This window comes from Asterias rubens, chromosome 3, assembly GCF_902459465.1.
Source record: "Asterias rubens chromosome 3, eAstRub1.3, whole genome shotgun sequence".
Taxonomy (NCBI): domain Eukaryota; kingdom Metazoa; phylum Echinodermata; class Asteroidea; order Forcipulatida; family Asteriidae; genus Asterias; species Asterias rubens.
The window spans coordinates 16,265,636-16,284,937 of NC_047064.1; the positions used below are offsets into that span (position 1 = coordinate 16,265,636).

The 19,302-nt window shown below is 39.6% G+C and overlaps 4 protein-coding genes across 4 annotated transcripts; all 4 read right to left on the minus strand.

The window, feature by feature from the left end:
• On the minus strand, positions 1 to 6,903 carry LOC117288103. The gene is made up of 3 exons (XM_033768803.1): positions 6,654 to 6,903; positions 757 to 962; positions 1 to 381 (listed from the first exon to the last, which is right to left on the minus strand). Exons 1-3 carry the CDS (start codon positions 6,901 to 6,903, stop codon positions 1 to 3), a joined length of 837 nt encoding a protein of 278 aa, XP_033624694.1.
• A 1,990-nt stretch (positions 6,904 to 8,893) lies between these two features.
• On the minus strand, positions 8,894 to 10,626 carry LOC117288104 (thyrotropin-releasing hormone receptor-like). Its single transcript, XM_033768804.1, has 3 exons — positions 10,461 to 10,626; positions 10,158 to 10,337; positions 8,894 to 8,946 (listed from the first exon to the last, which is right to left on the minus strand). Exons 1-3 carry the CDS (start codon positions 10,624 to 10,626, stop codon positions 8,894 to 8,896), a joined length of 399 nt encoding a protein of 132 aa, XP_033624695.1.
• Positions 10,627 to 14,088: 3,462 nt separating this feature from the next.
• On the minus strand, positions 14,089 to 15,078 carry LOC117288105 (RYamide receptor-like). The gene has a single exon (XM_033768805.1). The coding sequence runs from the start codon at positions 15,076 to 15,078 to the stop codon at positions 14,089 to 14,091; it is 990 nt and encodes a 329-aa protein (XP_033624696.1).
• A 2,773-nt stretch (positions 15,079 to 17,851) lies between these two features.
• LOC117288106 (C-X-C chemokine receptor type 5-like) lies at positions 17,852 to 18,841 on the minus strand. The gene has a single exon (XM_033768806.1). It carries the CDS (start codon positions 18,839 to 18,841, stop codon positions 17,852 to 17,854), a length of 990 nt encoding a protein of 329 aa, XP_033624697.1.
• Positions 18,842 to 19,302: the final 461 nt, after the last annotated feature.

Below are 19,302 nucleotides of genomic sequence, written 5' to 3' on the forward strand. Positions count from 1 at the left end.
TTAGCTTACAGATGCTGTTGCAGTCTGTTGTATCGGTAATACGGCTAAGGAGGTCCCGTTAGACTCCTCTCCAGGGCGCACTCGGTTTCGACCAAATCGGCTCCGTACAAGTTGTTTGAGCTGTGTACGGAAATGCTGGTATTTGAAGCAATAAACGACTGGATTCACGCTCATGTTGCACATGACCAACCCGGTCAAAATCGTTCTGGTCAGCTCGTTTGGTTCCCGTGTAATTCCGAGAGTAACAAGAAACCGCATCATCTCCAATGGTGTCCAACAAATGAAAAACATGATACCAGCTATTAACATTGTCAGTATGACGTTTCGCTTTGCTTTACTCAATACACCGTCTGCTTGCTGGTTGACTGTGCCATTGCTCAACTTGTGTCGCAACAATAGAAGAATTCGAGTGTAAGAAAATGATATCAGAACTATTGGAATCGAAAACTCAACTAAAATTTCAGAACAAAATATTGGCAGTTTTGTATGGACTAAAAAGTACGGATCAAACTGACACTTTGATTGTATTGCTGTGAATATGAACACATATGAAATTGCATGTGTGAAACCGATGATCCAAGCAACACACATTGAAACTTTGATCTTGAAGAGTGAGCAGTGGTTTCGGTGTTTGACCGGATAGCACGTGGCAAGAAAACGCTCAAGCGATATCACCACCAGATTGTACGTGGACGTCACACCTAAACCCCAAACGAAAAAGTTTGAGTGAATGAACCTGCAGAGAAAAACACCAACGGAATTTCTCTCCACGTTCTCCAGAAGCGAAGTTTGTTTGATCCCAGTCATGAGGAGAAACACCAAACTAGAGATGAAGTCGATGATGGACTGGTGACGGATAAGTCGGTTAGTGAAGGAGGTGAACTGTTTACGTCTGACCGTCATGACGAAAATCACCAAACCGTTTCCGAGGATGGCCGAGCATCCGATAGCGACATTGAAGACTGGAAGAGGAAAACTTGTCATGTTTTGTTCAGTGATGAAAGAATGTCATACGAGCATTTTAGCAGATTCAACTCACAAGTTATGTCGATCGAGCATACATATCGACAGCCAGAATCTTATCCTATGATATTTCAGAAAAAACAAAACACTGAACGTTATAGGAATCTTTGAACATCGAAGTACGACTTAGCTCACGTCAGTTCCTTCGAAGGGAAATTTGGAAAATGCTGACTTCATCCGAAACGTAGTATCCTTGTACCTTCTTGTATACGACTCGGCGTCAATTATAAAGCACAGTGTGTTTATAACTGCTTCAATTGATATATTTTTTATTAGTTAAGGACGCATTAATTTGTTTTGCAAAAGTTAGTAACAATTAAGAGGAAGCGTGCGTCAGCAAAACGAATTATGTTTTTTTTCGGGTTTTAAACTGACCTTTATTATATGCTGGGAAGTGCGTTAGACAATAATTCTCTCGTAAGAAACTATCATTGAGCAATTTGCAGCAGTTGCTGAAATTTATCGAGTTTTGAAAATAACTCGATAATTTCAGCGAACTGCTGCAAATTGTTTTGACCAATATCAAATTACATCACTTTTGGACGTATACGTTATAAATAGTCATTCAATGATAGTTACTTTCAGATGCAACGTTTCCTTGAGAATTATTGTCGAACGCACTTCCCAGCATATAATAAAGGTCAATTTAAAACACGACAAAAAAGAACCATACTTAGTTTTGCTGACGCACGCTACCTCTTTTTTGTTATTAACTTTTGCAAAACAAATTAATGCGTCCTTGCAAACTTCAAAACTTTGCCAAACGGGTTTCTTCGGGGCAGAACTAATCAAAAAATATAAATTGAAGCAGTAATTAATCAAAAAATATAAATTGAAGCAGTTATAAACACACCAGTGTGTTTATAACTGCTTCAATGTAATCAACAAATATGAATTGAAGCAGTTATAAACATTTATAACTGCTTCAATTTATATTTTTTTGATCAAAAAATATAAATTGAAGCAGTTATAAACACACCAGTGTGCTTCAATTTATATTTTTTGATTAATTCTGCCCCGAAGAAACCCGTTTGGCAAAGTTTTAAAGTTTGCAAGGACGCATTAATTTGTTTTGCAAAAGTTAATAGCAAATAAGAGGTAGCGTGCGTCAGCAAAACTAAGTATGGTTCGTGTGCTCTTAAAGAGTCGTACAAGAAGGTACAAGATACTACGTTTCGGATGAAGGCAGCATTTTCAAAATTTTCCTTCGAAGGAACTGACGTGAGCTAAGTCGTACTTCGATGTTTACAATTGAAGATTCAAACTGTCGAAATGTATGCTAAAAATAGAGTCAAATTAAATTTTATGGACTACTCCCATGGAAACACTAACTCGAGAAAGTGTTCCATTTGTCGTTCACCCGGGTGTTTTTCCTAGGTCTGTTTTTTCAACTAAAAATAAGGTCAAATTGCTTTTTTATGGACTACTTCCATCAAAACACTAACTCGAGAAAGTAATCACAACAATGGTGGGTATCCCGTTTTATCCAGAACTGTTTTATTTTAAACTAAAAAATAAAGTTAAATTGCATTTTGTGTCAACACACTCGAGAGAGTATTCCCATTTGCCGGTCTCCCGTTTTATTTTCTCAGAACTGTTATTTTGTTGAACTAGAAATCAAGTTAAATTAAAAGCTTGGTGTGTCGATGGAAGTAACTTTATTTTTAGTTTAAAAAAAGAGACCTGGGAAAAACGGGAGACCGACCATTGTGAATACTTTCTCGAGTTAATGTGTGGATGGAAGTAGTCCCCCATAGTGACCCTATTCACACTGTTGTCATCATCACAATAAAATCTGGGTGGCGCCACTTCGGGCGTAATGCATCCTTGAGTGTTTTAATGGGTGGTGTTTCAAGTCCCTTTTGTTCATTGCTAACATTTCAATGGAAGCGTTGCCTAAGAATAGGCACTTTGGGGGTTTTAAAAGGCGCTTGTTAATTTTTAATTAATATTGTTGGAAACATATTTTAAGAGTATAGGCCTACAATGATCAATACAATGTGTATTGAAATGATGGTGTGGTTTTCCTTGTTACTTATATAGGTCAACTAAAACGGGCCTCCATTCTGTGGAGTATGGTACTAGAAAATGGCGGATTGACAAAAAACGGAAAACTGCTATACAGTGATGCGATTTTGGACTTTTTTATCTCACTAAACGTGGATGATGAGACGTTCTTTATAAAAATACCGTGATTTTTTTGTTTGCTAATTTCTCATCGGAAATTTGGCCCAGCTTACAATCAACTGAAATTTTCACACGTGACTTTATTCTAATCACAAGTACACTCAGAAAACAAATGGTAAAAAGATGTTATGTAAAAAAAGTTGTGTAAGAAACTACCTAACTTAAAGCCATTGGACCCTTTCGGTACAGGAAAAAAAAATCACAAAGTTACAAATAACTTACAGGGTGAAATACTTCTCTTGAAATATTAGTCCATGAAATACTTTACTTTTTGAGAAAACAGTTAAACAATATCAATTCTCGTTAACGAGAATTACGGATTTATTTTAAAGTCACCTGGAAGTGGTATTTTTTTCAAAATAAAGCTTTTGTCACTAATATATGTGTTTTAATGAGTGGAATGTGAATAAACAGTTAACTAAGGTTTTAAAAAATCAGTTCTTATGTTATCTACAAATTTAAGAGTAGACCCCGACCCGAGAGGGCGCTGTTCGTGACGTCAATCGAGGCAGACTTTGCCTGTAATGCGTAGAGTAAACACAATTGCAAAGTACATGTACGGACCGAGTCGTGAGTTTGTACGTTTCCAAAAAAAAAAAATTGTTTTTTTTCCCGGCAATGCCGACCAGGTGTATTGCTGCTGAATGCAGAAAAACACTTTTTGAAATGTACCAACTTACGACTTGGACGTACTTGTACTTTGCACGTACATGTACTTTGCACGTGTGTTTACTATACGCATTGCAGCCAAAGTCTGCCTCGATTGACGTCACAAAAGGGGTAGGCGGAGTCAGCCCCCCAAACAACTTTATATATTTTTTAAACATATAAATCGTGACAAACAACTACTTAAAAACATTGTTTTATTGTTCGTAAGCATATACTCTTATGTTTGAAAGAAAAAAAAACTTATATTTCCAGGTGACTTTAAACACATGTCATGACACGGCGAAACGCGTGGATACAAGGGTGGGTTTTCCCGTTATTTTCTCCCGACTCCGATGACCGATTAAGCCCAATTTTTCACAGGTGTGTTATTTTATATAGAAGTTGTGATACACGAAGTGTGAGCCTTGGACAATACTGTTTACCGAAAGGGTTTTAAGTAAAACACTGCCAAAAATATGTACTGAATTGTAGTGTAAACAAATCTAAACATGTTTTGAGAGTAAGTATTGCAGTTAACCAAAGTTATGTAAGATTTACCGAAGTAAAGAGAAACTTTACATGGCATTGGTAGGTCTTACAAGGAACTGTGAAAAGAATCCGGTGTTTACATGCAAGTTATGTTTTTCCCCGCGTGTGCGCACGCGCGTCTGTGTGTAAAGTTGCTAACGTCTCAGTCCATGCACTCATGTCGTTCGTGCTCGTCGAGCAAAAGTTACAAGAATGGAGATTTTTGCTCCTAGGTGGACGTATTAAAAGGTGACTTTCTCAAAAGTTGTTACGATCTATAGTCATATCTACTGATGTGTGTCGTATTATTATTTGTTAGTTTTTACAACCATTTTGGCCTACATGTTTGCCATGAACTTGAAGATGTCTACAGCGCTATAGTGCTGCTATAGCAAAACAACATGTTGCAACACGTTACAACACATGCTCACTTTATAGCGCTGCAGACATCTTCAAGTTTGGTATGGCCTAAAAAGTACGGATCAAACTGACACTTTGATTGCTTTGCTGTGAATATGAACACATACGAAATTGCATGTGTGAAACCGATGATCCAATCAACACACATTGAAACTTTGATCTTGAAGAGTGAGCAGTGGTTGCTGTGTTTGACCGGATAGCACGTGGCAAGAAAACGCTCAAGCGATATCACCACCAGATTGTACGTGGACGTCACATCTTAACCCCAAACGAAAAAGTTTGAGTGAATGAACCTGCAGAGAAAAACACCAACGTAATTTCTCTCCACGTTCTCCAGAAGCGAAGTTTGTTTGATCCCAGTCATGAGGAGAAACACCAAACCAGAGACGAAGTCGATGATGGATTGGTGACGGATAAGTCGGTTAGTGAAGGAGCTGAACTGTTTACGTCTGACCGTCATGACGAAAATCACCAAACTGTTTCCGAGAATGGCAGAGCATCCGATAGCAACATTGAACGCTGTGGCTAAATAATTATTCGATGCCATTACGAGATCGAAGAAGAAACTTGAAAGACAAAAACTCTGCAACTTTTCGCTGTGAACTATTGTGTCTTTCACAACATGTTTATAAAAGGAAACATTCCAGAGTGAATTCACAGCAACCTTTGACATAAAATTGTCTAAGAAATATCGTGTTTCAAACCGGCAGCCAAGAGAACGTGAGATAAAATGACGGACTTCTAAGCCTGGCTAGGATTTAAGTCTTATATTTTATTCCCCAATGATATTTAATGGTTGTATCCATTAAATACCTGAATCATACAATAAAGCATAGGCACGCTCGCATTCATTCTTCACATTATTTACTGCAGCTATTTGTAGGTAAAAGTTAAATGTGTCCTGTACGGTTTTAATGCATTATTGTCCGATTCTACAAGAAAAACACGAACAAGCCTTTTCCAAGAGCGGCTGAGCATCCCATAAAGGTAGCCATGACATTCGACGTCTTTCTGATTGTCCCATTGGAATTGGAAGTCAATCAAAGAGAGGAGGTTATATTGCCCGGATTGCTAATAATTGAATGAAATATAAATTTGATTGTTTCATTCGTATGATTCTCTTGTCTTGCAACTGATTGTAAAAAGCGAAGTGAAGCCAAGGATGAAAGGCGAGTGGGGGGGGGGGGGGGGGGGTCATTGTATGCTTTCATAAAAAATGCTTCCTGCTATTAACCGGAACCTCATAAGATGTCTCGACATTGAAAGCAGACTTAAGAACTTGCAAAGGTATATGGAAGAAACTACAGTTAAACTTAAACAAAATTGGTTCTTAAACTGGTCAACACTCCAACAAGGAAAGAAACGGTGCCGGTGTCAGATGCCGGTGTCAGATGCAATTGTGTCCGCCATGCAATACTGTCCGCTGTCCGTTATTTTGTAAATCTGTGAACTTTTTTTTGTCTGTACCGAAAGGGTCCAATGGCTTTAAGATTGAAACTCTAAGACTTAAGAATTGTCAACCTTTACCCCCTCCGATTTTATCATGCAATGAGAAAACTGGTCTAAACAAAAAGAATGCATCGATGGAAACGCAAAATGTGACGTCATAAACGTAAACTCGCAAAGACGTTGTTCGGTGTCAACCCAGTATTTTGTTGTCAACTTCACTCAAACGATACAGTCACAATCAGCTTTTACAACGGCTTGTTCAATAATCAATTAGATTCACCAGAAGTAAATTAACAAAATTATAGACGCTTCATGTTGTGCCAGAACAGGAATGACCTCAGCCGAGGTCTCGAATTCAATTCAAATATTACCAAAATAGTTTGAGTGAATGAACCTACAAAGAAAAACACCCACGAAATTGTCCTCAACTTCCTCAAAAAGCGAACTCTGTTTGATCCCAGTCACGAGGAGAAACACCAAACCAGAGATGAAGTCGATGATGGGTTGGTGACGGATAAGTCGGTTAGTGAAGGAGCTGAACTGATCACGTCTGACCGTCATGACGAAAATCACCAAACCGTTTCCGAGAATGGCCGAACATCCGATAACGGCGTTGATGACCGTATCTAAACCGTTGTTAGATACCATAGCTATTACCGAAATGGAACTTTCTTTGTGTTATAGTGCAACGAAAGTTGTGAGAAACTGCACTGCAGTTTTTCGATGTGAACCCTTTGTCTTTGTATATCTACATGAGCATACTTATGAAGAGTAATGGTTTCGTAGTTAAATAAATGTACAATTCCGTCTGAGAAAGATTGTTCATGAGAGATGTTTTTTGTCGAGTGTAGCAGAAACTGATCGAGGCAAATAAGAGACTTGTAGACGAAGACATGAAATTGCCAGAACCACAGTCAAATCTATCCTGCTTGGATAGTGGACGCTCCGCCTACGAATATAGTATTCATAAAGAAACGTCAGACGATTTGGTGTGTTTGAGAAGTGGGGAACTGACCAAACTATTTTTCTTTGATTTAATCTTTTTTACAACCAATCTGCCCTTGATAAATTTGTATTTATTTTGAGCGAACAAAACAATAATAGATCAGAAATAGATCTTTTAAAGTGCTTTGTATGTTTTTTTCCATCTAAGACATCTAGCTCATCGTTGAGGTTCTTGTTAGAATTTCAGAAAGCCTGATCAAAATACAGCCTCGACAATGTCGGTGAATAAAGAAGCAAAATTGACGGACTTGTGTCCATTTCCAACCACTCCGAGTTATGAACCCCAATGTTAAAATAAGCGAATATTTATTTTAAGTTGGGTGCTATTGGTTAATGTCAAAGACTAGCCTTCACAGTTGGTATATCTTAACATATGCATAAAATAACAAACCTGTGAAAATTTGAGCCCAATCGGTCATCGAACTTGCGAGATAATAATGAAAGAAAAAAACACCCTTGTCACACGAAGTTGTGTGCGTTTAGATGGTTGATTTCGAGACCTCAAATTCGTGGAAAAGTACTTCTTCCTCGAAAACTCCCCATTACTCGTCGTCACCAATAAAGGTTTTATGCTAATAATTATTTTGAGTAATTACCAATAGTGTCCACTGCCTTTAAATTATTATTGTAAGAATCCATAGACTTTGGTAGTTTGAAGAGAATCAAACGTTTAAATGCTGTAAATGCATTTTCAGTTTGTAAGATCCCAATGTCGTGTGAGCTTTTCTACCCCAGATAACATTCACGTATTACAAAAGAAATTGTTGCAGTTTCTTTCAGATTGAACAACACGCCACAAACATGGTTCACTCTCTAATAAAATCCCCACCAGATTTCAAACAAAAGAAACACAGACCACAGACGAAGTCAAGTTGATTGACTGTTGATTAATTCATGTTTTTCCTTTGCATCTTGCACTATTCGAGTCATGGATTGTTGACAGTTAAAGGCAGTGGACACTATTGGTAATTACTCAAAATAATTATTAGCACAAAACCTTACTTGGTAACGAGTAATAGGGAGAGGTTGACAGTAAAAAACATTGTGAGAAACGACACCCTCTGAAGTGAAGTAGTTTTTGAGAAAGAACTAATTTTCATCAAATTTGATTTCGAGACCTCAGATTTAGAATTTGAGGTCTCGAAATCAAGCATCTGAAAGCACATAACCGTGTGACCATGGTGCGACAAGGGTATTTTTTCTTTAATTAATATCTCGCAACTTCGACGACCGATTGAGCTCAAATTTTCACAGGTTTGTTATTTTATGCATATGCTGAGATACACCAACTGCGAAGACTAGTTTTTGACAATTACCAATAGTGTCCGTGTTTCTAAAATCCTGGTCAAAGTTAGACTGTGCTCAACCCCTGCGAGGGCAGCCATGTGACGTAAAATGCTCATATCATCACACATACTCGCGCGTTTCGCCGTGTCATGATATGTGTTTAAAATAAATCCGTAATTCTCGTTAACGAGAATTGATATTGTTTTAAAATTCTCATATCATCACACATACTCCCTGCGAATGCGAATATCCCAGAGGAAACGTGAATGCATCAAAGCTTTCCTATATCTTTTATGAATCAGACAGGGGTATAGCAGTGAAGAGAAAAAAATGGCATTGATGTCCATTAGACCTTCTCAATCTTCCATCCATCAGAGACTAAATCCTGGTTCATACTTCCTGCGAATGCGAAGATGAAGCGAATCTTGACGTCACAAATTCGCAACGAACAATTCGCAGCAGTTGCCCTCTGCTCTACTCCCTTGCGAATAATCGCTGCGAAAAGAGGGTGTGACGTCAAATTCACGTCAAATTCGCTTCGCATTCGCATTCGCAGGAAGTATGAACCGGGCTTTAATAAGACGGGGTTACGATGGCTGGATTTGTTCAATCCAGAGAAGATTTGAAGTGGATCAGACATTGGGTTTGATACTGCCCGATTGTAGATAAAATAAAATGCCAACTTAAATCGTGCATCAAATTCCTAATGGTGGTCTAATTTTGCTATCGAGGGTGGAGATTATAGGTGCTCGTTCTACGGCCCTTTTCGAAACCACGGCTTCGGCTTGGGATTCGGCTTCCGGCTCCTTCCTCTCGTCTGAAGCCATGATTGCGTATACGCAAAACACGCGCACATTGTCAAAACAACCGCGGGGGCCAAGCTAGCCTGAGCCGAATCTGGGGCCGAAGCCGTGAATTCGAAAAGGGCCTGTGTTTTCATAAAAAGCTGTGTGTTTAAGGCAGAAAACCACATCAAACTGAGCAGAGGACAACAGTTCAAGATTCAATTATGGATAATTTTCCCTTATACTGTAAAATATGAGAGTTCAGTGTCATTTCTTTTTTTATAGTTCTCCTTTGTTTCAGAATTTTGCTATTGGATTTTCTTTATTGGGATTTCCTGCTCAATGTTGTTCCTTCCATAGACTCCTCTCCAGGACGCACTTGGTTTCGACCAAAACGGCTCCGTAAAAGTTGCATGAGCTGTACGCGGAAATGCTCGTACTTAAAGCAATAAACGACTGGATTCACGCTCATGTTACACATGATCAAATCCTGAAAAGCCCGAGTGATGTCACTAATTTGTCTTGTGTTGTTTGTTATAACATTAATATTATGTAGCAATCGTAACGTCTGGATATGAGTCCAGCAAATGAAGAACATGCAACCAGCGATCAGCATTGTAGCGATTACGTTTCTTTTAGCCTTACTGAAGACGCCATCTTGCTGATTGGCGTTAGCATTGTCAAGTTTGTGGCGAAGAACGAGGATTATTCTACAGTACGAAAACGATATAAGGAGCACAGAAATAATGTACTCAATCAAAGTACTTACACAAAACACAATCTTCAATGCAGCAGGACTTATGGATGGATCAAAGCCGCACTTACTACCATTGACTTTGAACACGAAGAAAAACCTCAGCGAGTAGGTGATACCGATGATCCAAGCAACACACATTGAAACTTTGATCTTGAAGAGTGAGCAGTAGTTGCGGTGTTTGACCGGATGGCACGTGGCAAGAAAACGCTCCAGCGATATCACCACCAGATTGTACGTGGATGCTACGCCTAAACCCCAAACAAACAAATGTGAAAATATGAACTTACAGAGAAAAACACAAAAGAAATGTTCCTTCAGTTTCTTTAAAAGTGAGCTCTGTGTGATCGCAGTCGTGAGGAGAAACACCAAACCAGAGACGAAGTCGATGATGGATTGGTGACGGATAAGTCGGTTAGTGAAGGAGCTGAACTGTTTATGTCTGACCGTCATGACGAAAATCACCAAACCGTTTCCGAGAATGGCTGAGCATCCGATAGCGACGTTAAACGCTGTGGCTAAACCACCAATTGATGCCATAATAGTTAACGAGATCGAAGAAGAAACTTGAAAGAAACAATTCTGCAACTTTACAGTGCGAATTATTGTATCTTTCACAACATGTTTAAACAAGCAAACATTCATTAGACACAAAATTGTCTGAGAAATATCATTGTTTAAATCGATAAGTTGTTAGAATATCCAATATTTTGGGGTTTTAGACAGCCGATTTTTGTTGTCTGAGCCAAGGCAGCAATGAAACCATGAGATGAAGTGAAGGTGCCCTAAATATATCCAGAATGTAAATAGAATATTTTATTCCCAACGGATTCTCAACGACTCTATCAAAGAAAGCAGCCAATTCAAGAAAGGCATAGAAACGTTGGTTTTCGTCCTTCAAAGACACGAATAGATCTTTGCTACGTGTTTATGCGCTGTATAGACAACGGTCGCTTTTTATTAATTTTGGCCTATTCCAGGCTGTTTTATTGATGTGCCCTGGCCTCCAAAACAAACAAAAAACAGAAGAAAACCACAATCTGTGCGTGGTTAAGATTCCACAGGGACAGTTAAAAGGTTTTTAAAATAAGTTCTCAATGATGCAAAACAAAACGAAATCGAGAACAACCGGCAATAAACCACTTAGAGGGAAGGTACACGTTTGGTAGTTACTCAAAACAAATCTTAACTTAAAAACTGACTTGGTAACGAGCATTGGAGAGCTGTTGATAGTATAAAACATTGTGGGGAAAAACTCCCTCTGAAGCAACGTAGTTTTTGAGAAAGAGGTCATTTCTCACTCAAATAATAAAAGACTTCTAGCTAGAAGTCTTTTATTCCTATCTAAAAACACACAAAATTCGATCAACAAGGGTGTTTTCTCTTTCATCATTTTCTCGCAACTTCGATGGCCGATTGAGCCCAAATTTTCAAAGGCTTGTTATTTTATGCATTTATGATGGGACACACCAAGTGAGAAGACTGGTCTTTGACAATTACCAAACGTGTACCTTCCCTTTAAAGCCATTGGACCCTTTCAGTAAACAGTATTTTCCAAGGCCCACACTTCGTGTATCACAACTTCTATATCAAATAACAAACCTGTGAAAATTTGGGCTTAATCGGTCATCGGAGTCGGGAGAAAATAACGGGAAAACCCACCCTTGTATCCGCGCGTTTCGCCGTGTCATGACATGTGTTTAAAATAAATCCGTAATTCTCGTTAACGAGAATTGATATTGTTTTACTGTTTTCTCAAAAAGTAAAGCATTTCATGGAATAATATTTCAAAAGAAGTATTTCACACTACCTTCTGTAAACCCTGTAAGTTATTTGTAAATCTGTGAACTTTTTTGTTTTTTTTCTGTACCGAAAGGGTCCAATGGCTTAAACCGAATCTTATAAGGCCAGTTCCGGTTAAAATTGTACGTTCCAAAAGAGACTCGAGAATATCAGGTACATTTCTGAAACGGCAAGGCATGTAACGACCATGTTGGATTCGAAGGCCAAACCGTGACTTATTGGCGTTACTCTATTTTATTAGAATTAAAGAAAGGAGGTGTATTCGTTGGGCCTTCACTCTGACTAAGGTCGACGTATTTAGCGGAAGAAGCAACACCCAACGTGCAAAACGTTCACACATTCAAAGTATACATTGCTTATTGATCACTGTTGTCACATGCTAAAATATTTGAAGATGTTCTAAAAACAAAATTCCATACCCAAGCGCACCTCACTGAACCCCTGCGAACCGCTAATCTGTGTCAAACTGGCCACGAACGAATGGCAAACGTGTCTCAACGAATGTCGACTTACGAACGTACATACGAATGGCAAACGCTGGCTCTACACGCAACCACGTGACAGGTCATTAGTGTCGGAATCAAAGGCTGTAACCAACGCCAGGAAATATTATACAGTTTGAGTCGTCTATTGTTATACGTTGGCAAAACGTATGTTATAACGCCGTCAACGTAATATCAGCATGCCAAATGCCAAACGCGTCTCGAACGAGTGACAACTTACGAACATGCACCCATATAATAACGTTAGGCACACAATTGCGCTTAATTCACGCAACAGTTTGACAGGACCTGAATGTCTGTATCAGAGATTGTGTGAATGTCAGGATGTTGTGTTTAGTTTGAATCGTCTATTTGTAGGCATTTGATATCGTAGTTATAATGCGGGCAACCTAAAGTCGGCATCCTAGATTGTTCAATCTTCGAGAAATTATCTTCGCCAACGTAACGTCGCAACGCGTCGGTGTCCTAAAATCGGCCTTGTCAACGTTGACAAAAAAATTAAATGCTACTTTGTGTGCGTCAACGTATGTTACTTTGTATGCGGGGCTGAGAAGTTTTTCAATAAATACTATATACAGGATTTAGTTATCAATAATACAGTTTAGTGTTTGTACTTCTGTGTTTACATTCCGTCTTTAGAATAAAAAAAAGTACATCAAAGCTACAGAAAACCAATATATAATTAACAGCAAAATGTGAAGGTTTAGACTATCACTACAGAGTCTATGGCCCTTTTCGAATCCACGGCTGCGGCTTTTGATTCGGCTTCAGGCTCCGTCCTCTCGTCTGAAGCCCTGAGCGCGTGTCAAAACAAACGCGCCAAGCTAGCCTGAGGCGAAATCAAAGCCGAAGCCGTTGTTTCGAAAATGGCCTATGGATAATGGTGTGTATGAATTAGACATGATGTGCATTAAAAGAAGTATATGACTATATAATGTAAGTTTCTACTGGTTGCATTATACAAAACAACATAACAACACATAATAATACACTTATTATACCCAAATAAGTTATTACGGGCATAACGTGTCATGAAAACAAAATCGGATATGACGTCAATGTGATGTCAAATGCCAATATCTGACAAACATAAAATTACGTTCCTCAAGCATTTTACTTATTTTCAAGCAAACGTTGGCCCGATCTGGGCAAGATAAGGTAAAAGTTGCTAAAGTTGGGCCAACCATAAATTTAATTGTCCCTATTGTTTTACTCATTCGTCGAACGAACGATGCACGCACATTGACGTTGGCCAATATAGGTGTCGACGTTGCCAAACGTTGGTCCAACGTCGGCTCAACGTCTGCCACGTTTTTCCGATGAGAAAGTTTGTAGCGACGTTATTTGCCAGAGGTTGACCATTGTACAATCAGTCTGTCTAGCCATTTCACTCCACTGCAGAAGGACAACCTCTTCACAAATTCTCCATTTCACTCTATGCACTGTCTGTTGCCAAGGAATGCCCTTTTAATTACTTAGTTCATCTCTCCATCTTCTGTTTTGTCGCGCTCTTTTTCTTGTCCGATGTTGTGACGGAGTTTGCCAAACGTTAAACCCATGTCGGCCCAACGTCTGCAACGCTGTTGCGATGAAAAGTAAAGTTGTGGCGACGTTACATGTTGCCCAATATTGTACACTCTAATTTTGACTAAAGATGGTCCAATGTGTACACGATAGCTGGGTTTATTCTGATATTTTAAAGCATTTGTGTTGTTGCTGTGTTCTGCATCGGGTCTACGGACAAAGAGGGCGCATCGTTAGACTCCTCTCCAGGACGTACTCGGTTTTGGCCAAATCGGCTCCGTACAAGTTGCTTGAGCTGTGTACGGAAATGCTGGTATTTGAAGCAATAAACGACTGGATTCACGCTCATGTTGCACATGACTAACCCCGTGAAAGCGTCTGAAATGCCTCTGACGGAAAACACATCGACGATATCAGTACTTAAGATCAATCGTAACATCTGCATCGGAGTCCAGCAAATGAAAAACATGCAACCAGCGATCAGCATCGTAGTGATGACGTTTCTTTTAGCCTTACTGAAGACACCATCTTGCTGATTGGCGTTAGCATTGTCAAGTTTGTGTCGAAGAACGAGGAGAATTCGAACGTACGAAAACGATATAAGGAATGCTGGAAGGATGTACTCAATGAGAAAAGTCCAACAAAACACAAAAACCTCGAAGATCTTTCCATTGGTACGATTGTAGCGGCACGTCCCCTTTATCACATGGTGTAAGAAAAGAAATATGAGCGCATATACAAAGCCGATGATCCAAGCAGCACACATTGAAACTTTGATCTTGAAGAGTGAGCAGTAGTTGCGGTGTTTGACCGGATAGCACGTGGCAAGAAAACGCTCCAGCGATATCACCACCAGATTGTACGTGGATGTTACATTGACTGCCCAAACAAAATATTCAGACTCAAGAAATCGACAAATAATTTCACCGAAGATGTTTGCTTGCAACGTTGTCAGTAGAGAACTTTGTTTGATCCCAGTTATGAGGAGAAACACCAAACCAGAGACGAAGTCGATGATGGATTGGTGACGGATAAGTCGGTTAGTGAAGGAACTGAACTGTTCACGTCTGACCGTCATGACGAAAATCACCAAACCATTTCCGAGAATGGCTGAGCATCCGATGGTAATGCTGAACGCTATGACGAGAGAACCGGACTCCATTTTCTCAGAAACTAACAAGTTACTAGAAAGATGGGAGACGAAAATCGGGATCTGCGACAACTTGACGAAATATTAGAAACTAACAAGTAACTAGAAAAAATGGGAGACGTAAATCGGGATCTGCGACAACTTGTTGACGATATGGTTGTCACTTTGAAGTGTCCAAACAAAACCTCGCACAGTTTTGTTCAGAGAAACTGGACATTAACGAGATCCAACAAAGGGGGTTCAAGGAGTCTTTAAACATTAATGTATGGGTATATGCTCGACTTAGTTCATCCCCTGACGAATTGTTTCAGCAAACAAAAGTATTTTGAAGTAGGAATGTTATTCCCTTTTTGTAGGTTGTATTGCAGTTAGTAAAGTGCGTGCTTCAGCGAGAAAACAAAATAATTACTGTCGTGTTTCCAAACCGACGAAGTTGTTGGGCCACACGTGGAAATGCTCGTACTTGAAGCAATGAACAATAATTGGTCTAACACTTGCTAATGAACAATCCAATCAAAGTTTGTTCAGATCAGCTTTGCTTCTTCCCTTATAATAATTTCATCATTGGTGACGGGTGAAGTAAAAGGAGGTGAACTGTGTTATGTGACAGTCTTGACAAAAATCACCACATCGCTTGCGAAAATGGCAGAACTTGCAGTTACTATATAAGCTTTCAAAGCATTGATGATCGCTGCCTGCTAGAAGTCGTTTCTTCTTCTTGTTCTTTCACCCAAACAGCATGTTGATGAACTCAACGTTCAATGTGAGTGTCGTTGTTGTCACTGTGATGAAAACGAAATGAAATTCTGCAGAGTTAGTTTTTAAAGATCAACACCGAGACTGCTGGTTGCAAAGTGATAAGTCCTTGCTGGTTGTGTTCGCAGGCAGACTTCACCTCGGCCCTCAAGTATAAGAAGCTAAGACAAATCTGTGTGTATTTTAAAGGTCCCCTCCATAATCCATGTCAATAAAACATGAAAAACAATCCGTTGATAGAGCAATATCTATCATCTCTCGAGGCTGGATGAAGAGACTGGATGATGCTGAAATCCCCACTGGGAAAACGTTTTGGCGCGCAAGGCAAGTTTAAGCCCAGCTGACCGTGAAAATTAAAGTAGGCGGATTAAATGACGTCAATTGTTCAGAACGTCAAAGTAGTAAATACTCAAACTTGTTTTTCTCGAATTTTTGTTTGTATCATTAGCACTCTGGAGCACGTTGCCACCTCTCTCCTGTGGCTGTAACAGTGTGCTAGGCATGGTCCCATCCCCTATAGGAGCCTTGCTATGTAGATCAGTATGCACTACCTCCCCAACTTGTTTAACGATTCAATTATGCTTAAAGTGCCTTGCTCAAGGGCACATGACTGATGTCGTGACCGGGAGTCGAGCCCATCACACTACTTCTGAGTGCGTTGCCAAGCAACAGTAGCACGTATCCGCCCGACCTTATAAGGGGCAATGCCCAGTTTATATTCAAAATGATAACGAACAGAAATCATTAGTGATAATTAACTGCAACATGCCACATTCAAAACCAGTTTTGAATAACATATGGGTAATGGGAAGATAAAGACCTATCTTTTGTTGATAAACAAACAGCCTTGGTTGGCATGGTCGGCCGAATGTTAGTAAAACAAGCAATTGAATTGAATTAACAGATGTTTTGACCATCAAACCCACGATTTTTGCAAACTTTTCAATAAATTAAAATACACCCCATAATGAGTTATTTTTGTTTTCAACAAAATCCACACAACGTTTCAGAAACTTTGTAACAATGTTAAAAACAGTGGCGATCTGTTTTGATTGCATTTATGGCTGTCCGTAGTTGTCCAGTCTGGGTGGCATAAAACTCGAGCTGTGACGTTGCAAGGTGTAACTGTGCCTTTTTATGATACAAACGGGCGTTCAGAGTATAATGAAAGATATTTAGCGTACAGGCCTATAGGGCTGTGGTACACCTGTCCTTAGAAAACATAGGTAGAGTTAACATGCATTGACAGCCATTGACAATTTAGAAACTGCTTGTTCTTCTATCTAGGCCTAACATCTTCTTTAAGGACAAATCTGCAATGGCCCTTTCTCGTGACGTAGCCTACTGTGAGTGCGCACACATTTCAAATCTTCAAGTGTCCGTTCACTATTATCTTCTACAGTATTGTAACTAAGTAGGTCTACGAATGGGCGTTAAAGGAACACGTTGCCTTGGATCGGTCGAGTTGGTCTTTGAAAAGCGTATGTAACCGTTTGTTGTAGAATGCATATGATAAGAAAGATATTTTAAAAGTAGAATACAATGATCCACACAAGTATTATCGAAATTGCGTGGTTTTCCTTTTACCTTGTCGACAAACACGGTCGGCCATTTATGGGAGTCAAATTTTTGACACCCATAAATGGCCGACCGTTTTAGTTCGCAAAGTAGAAGGAAAACCACGCGATTTCGAGGCAAATATGTGTGGATCATTGTATTCTACTTGTTAAACATCTTTCTAGCCATATGCATTTTATAACAAACGGTTACATACGCTTTTCAAATACCAACTCGACCGATCCAAGGCAACGTGTTCCTTTAACACCGTGCAAAAACCTTCGACCGGGAACACAGGACAATTTCCATTTACATCCGGTTCAAATTTGTTGGGTACAAGCATGTTAGTTAACTCATCGAATTGTACATGCCAATTGTTTCATTATAATTTAATCAACTGCACACAATTTATCAAGATACGAACCAGACTTTCAAGAAGGCCATGGAATATCGGTTAGCTATTCTGATATCTTTACAGAGCTTGTGTTATTGCAGTTTCTTGTATCGGGTCTAAGGACAAAGAGGGTACATCGTTAGACTCCTCTCCAGGACGCACTCGGTGTCGACCAAATCGGCTCCGTGCAAGTTGATTGAGTTGTGTGCGGAAATGCTCGTACTTAAAGCAATACACGACTGGATTCACGCTCATGTTACACATGACCAATCCCCTGACAGCACCCATCACGGTTGCTGTTGAAAACCCCTTAACGATTTCAGTACTTAAGAACAATCGCAACATCTGAATCGGAGACCAGCAAATGAAAAACATGCAACCAGCGATCAGCATTGTAATGATGACGTTTTTCTTGGCCTTACTCAAGACGCCATTTTGCTGATTGGCGTCAGCATTGTCAAGTTTGTGGCGAAGAACGAGGAGTATTCTAACGTACGAAAACGATATGAAGATCACCGGAACGATATATTCGACGAGAAAAGACCAACTAAAGACAAAAACTCTGAAGATCTTTGCGTTGTTCGGATTGAAGTCGCACTTCCCATCGCTTACATGGTATAAGAACAGAAATACCAGTGCATAAGCAAAACCAATGATCCAAGCAGCACACATTGAAACTTTGATCTTGAAGAGTGAGCAGTAGTTGCGGTGTTTGACCGGATAACACGTGGCAAGAAAACGCTCCAGCGATATCACCACCAGGTTGTACGTGGATGCGACATTGACTGCCCATATAAAGTAATGAGAGTCAACAAATCGACATATGATATCGGTGAAAATGTTAGCTTCCAACATTGTCAGTAGAGAACTTTGTTCGATTCCAGTCATGAGGAGAAACACCAAACCAGAGACGAAGTCGATGATGGATTGGTGACGGATAAGTCGGTTAGTGAAGGAGCTGAACTGTTTACGTCTGACCGTCATGACGAAAATCACCAAACCGTTTCCGAGAATGGCTGAGCATCCGATAGCGACATTGAAAGCGGTAAGAAGAGGACTGGTTGCCATTTTCCTTTTGGCGTTTAGTTACAAACTGGAATTCAAAAAGTGTCTGCTGAAATAATGGGATCTGAATGATAGTCCACTCACGCGTTGTGTCGAGCGAGCATACATGAATTTCATGCCAACTATTATAAACAGAAATCCACTGCGGATCGGGAGAGTTCGCACCTTTCCTATCGAAAAACAAGGAAAAGGTTTAAAAGAGTCTCTAAACATCAATGTACGACTCAGCTTAAAGCAAATGCAGAAAATGCTATATTTATATCCGAAACGTAGCAACCTTTAACCTTCCTAAACGACTCTTCGGAAGAAGAAAAATGGGGAGTCAACAAAGCTGTTTTGTGTTTTGCTTTTATTCAACAATTTTGTTAAATTTTGCTGGAAAAAACTCGTTGTCAGTTTTTTTTTCAATTTGGCAACGGCGCCTTTGTGGTTGTTTTCGAGCCTGGAATATTTGCCCATTAAAT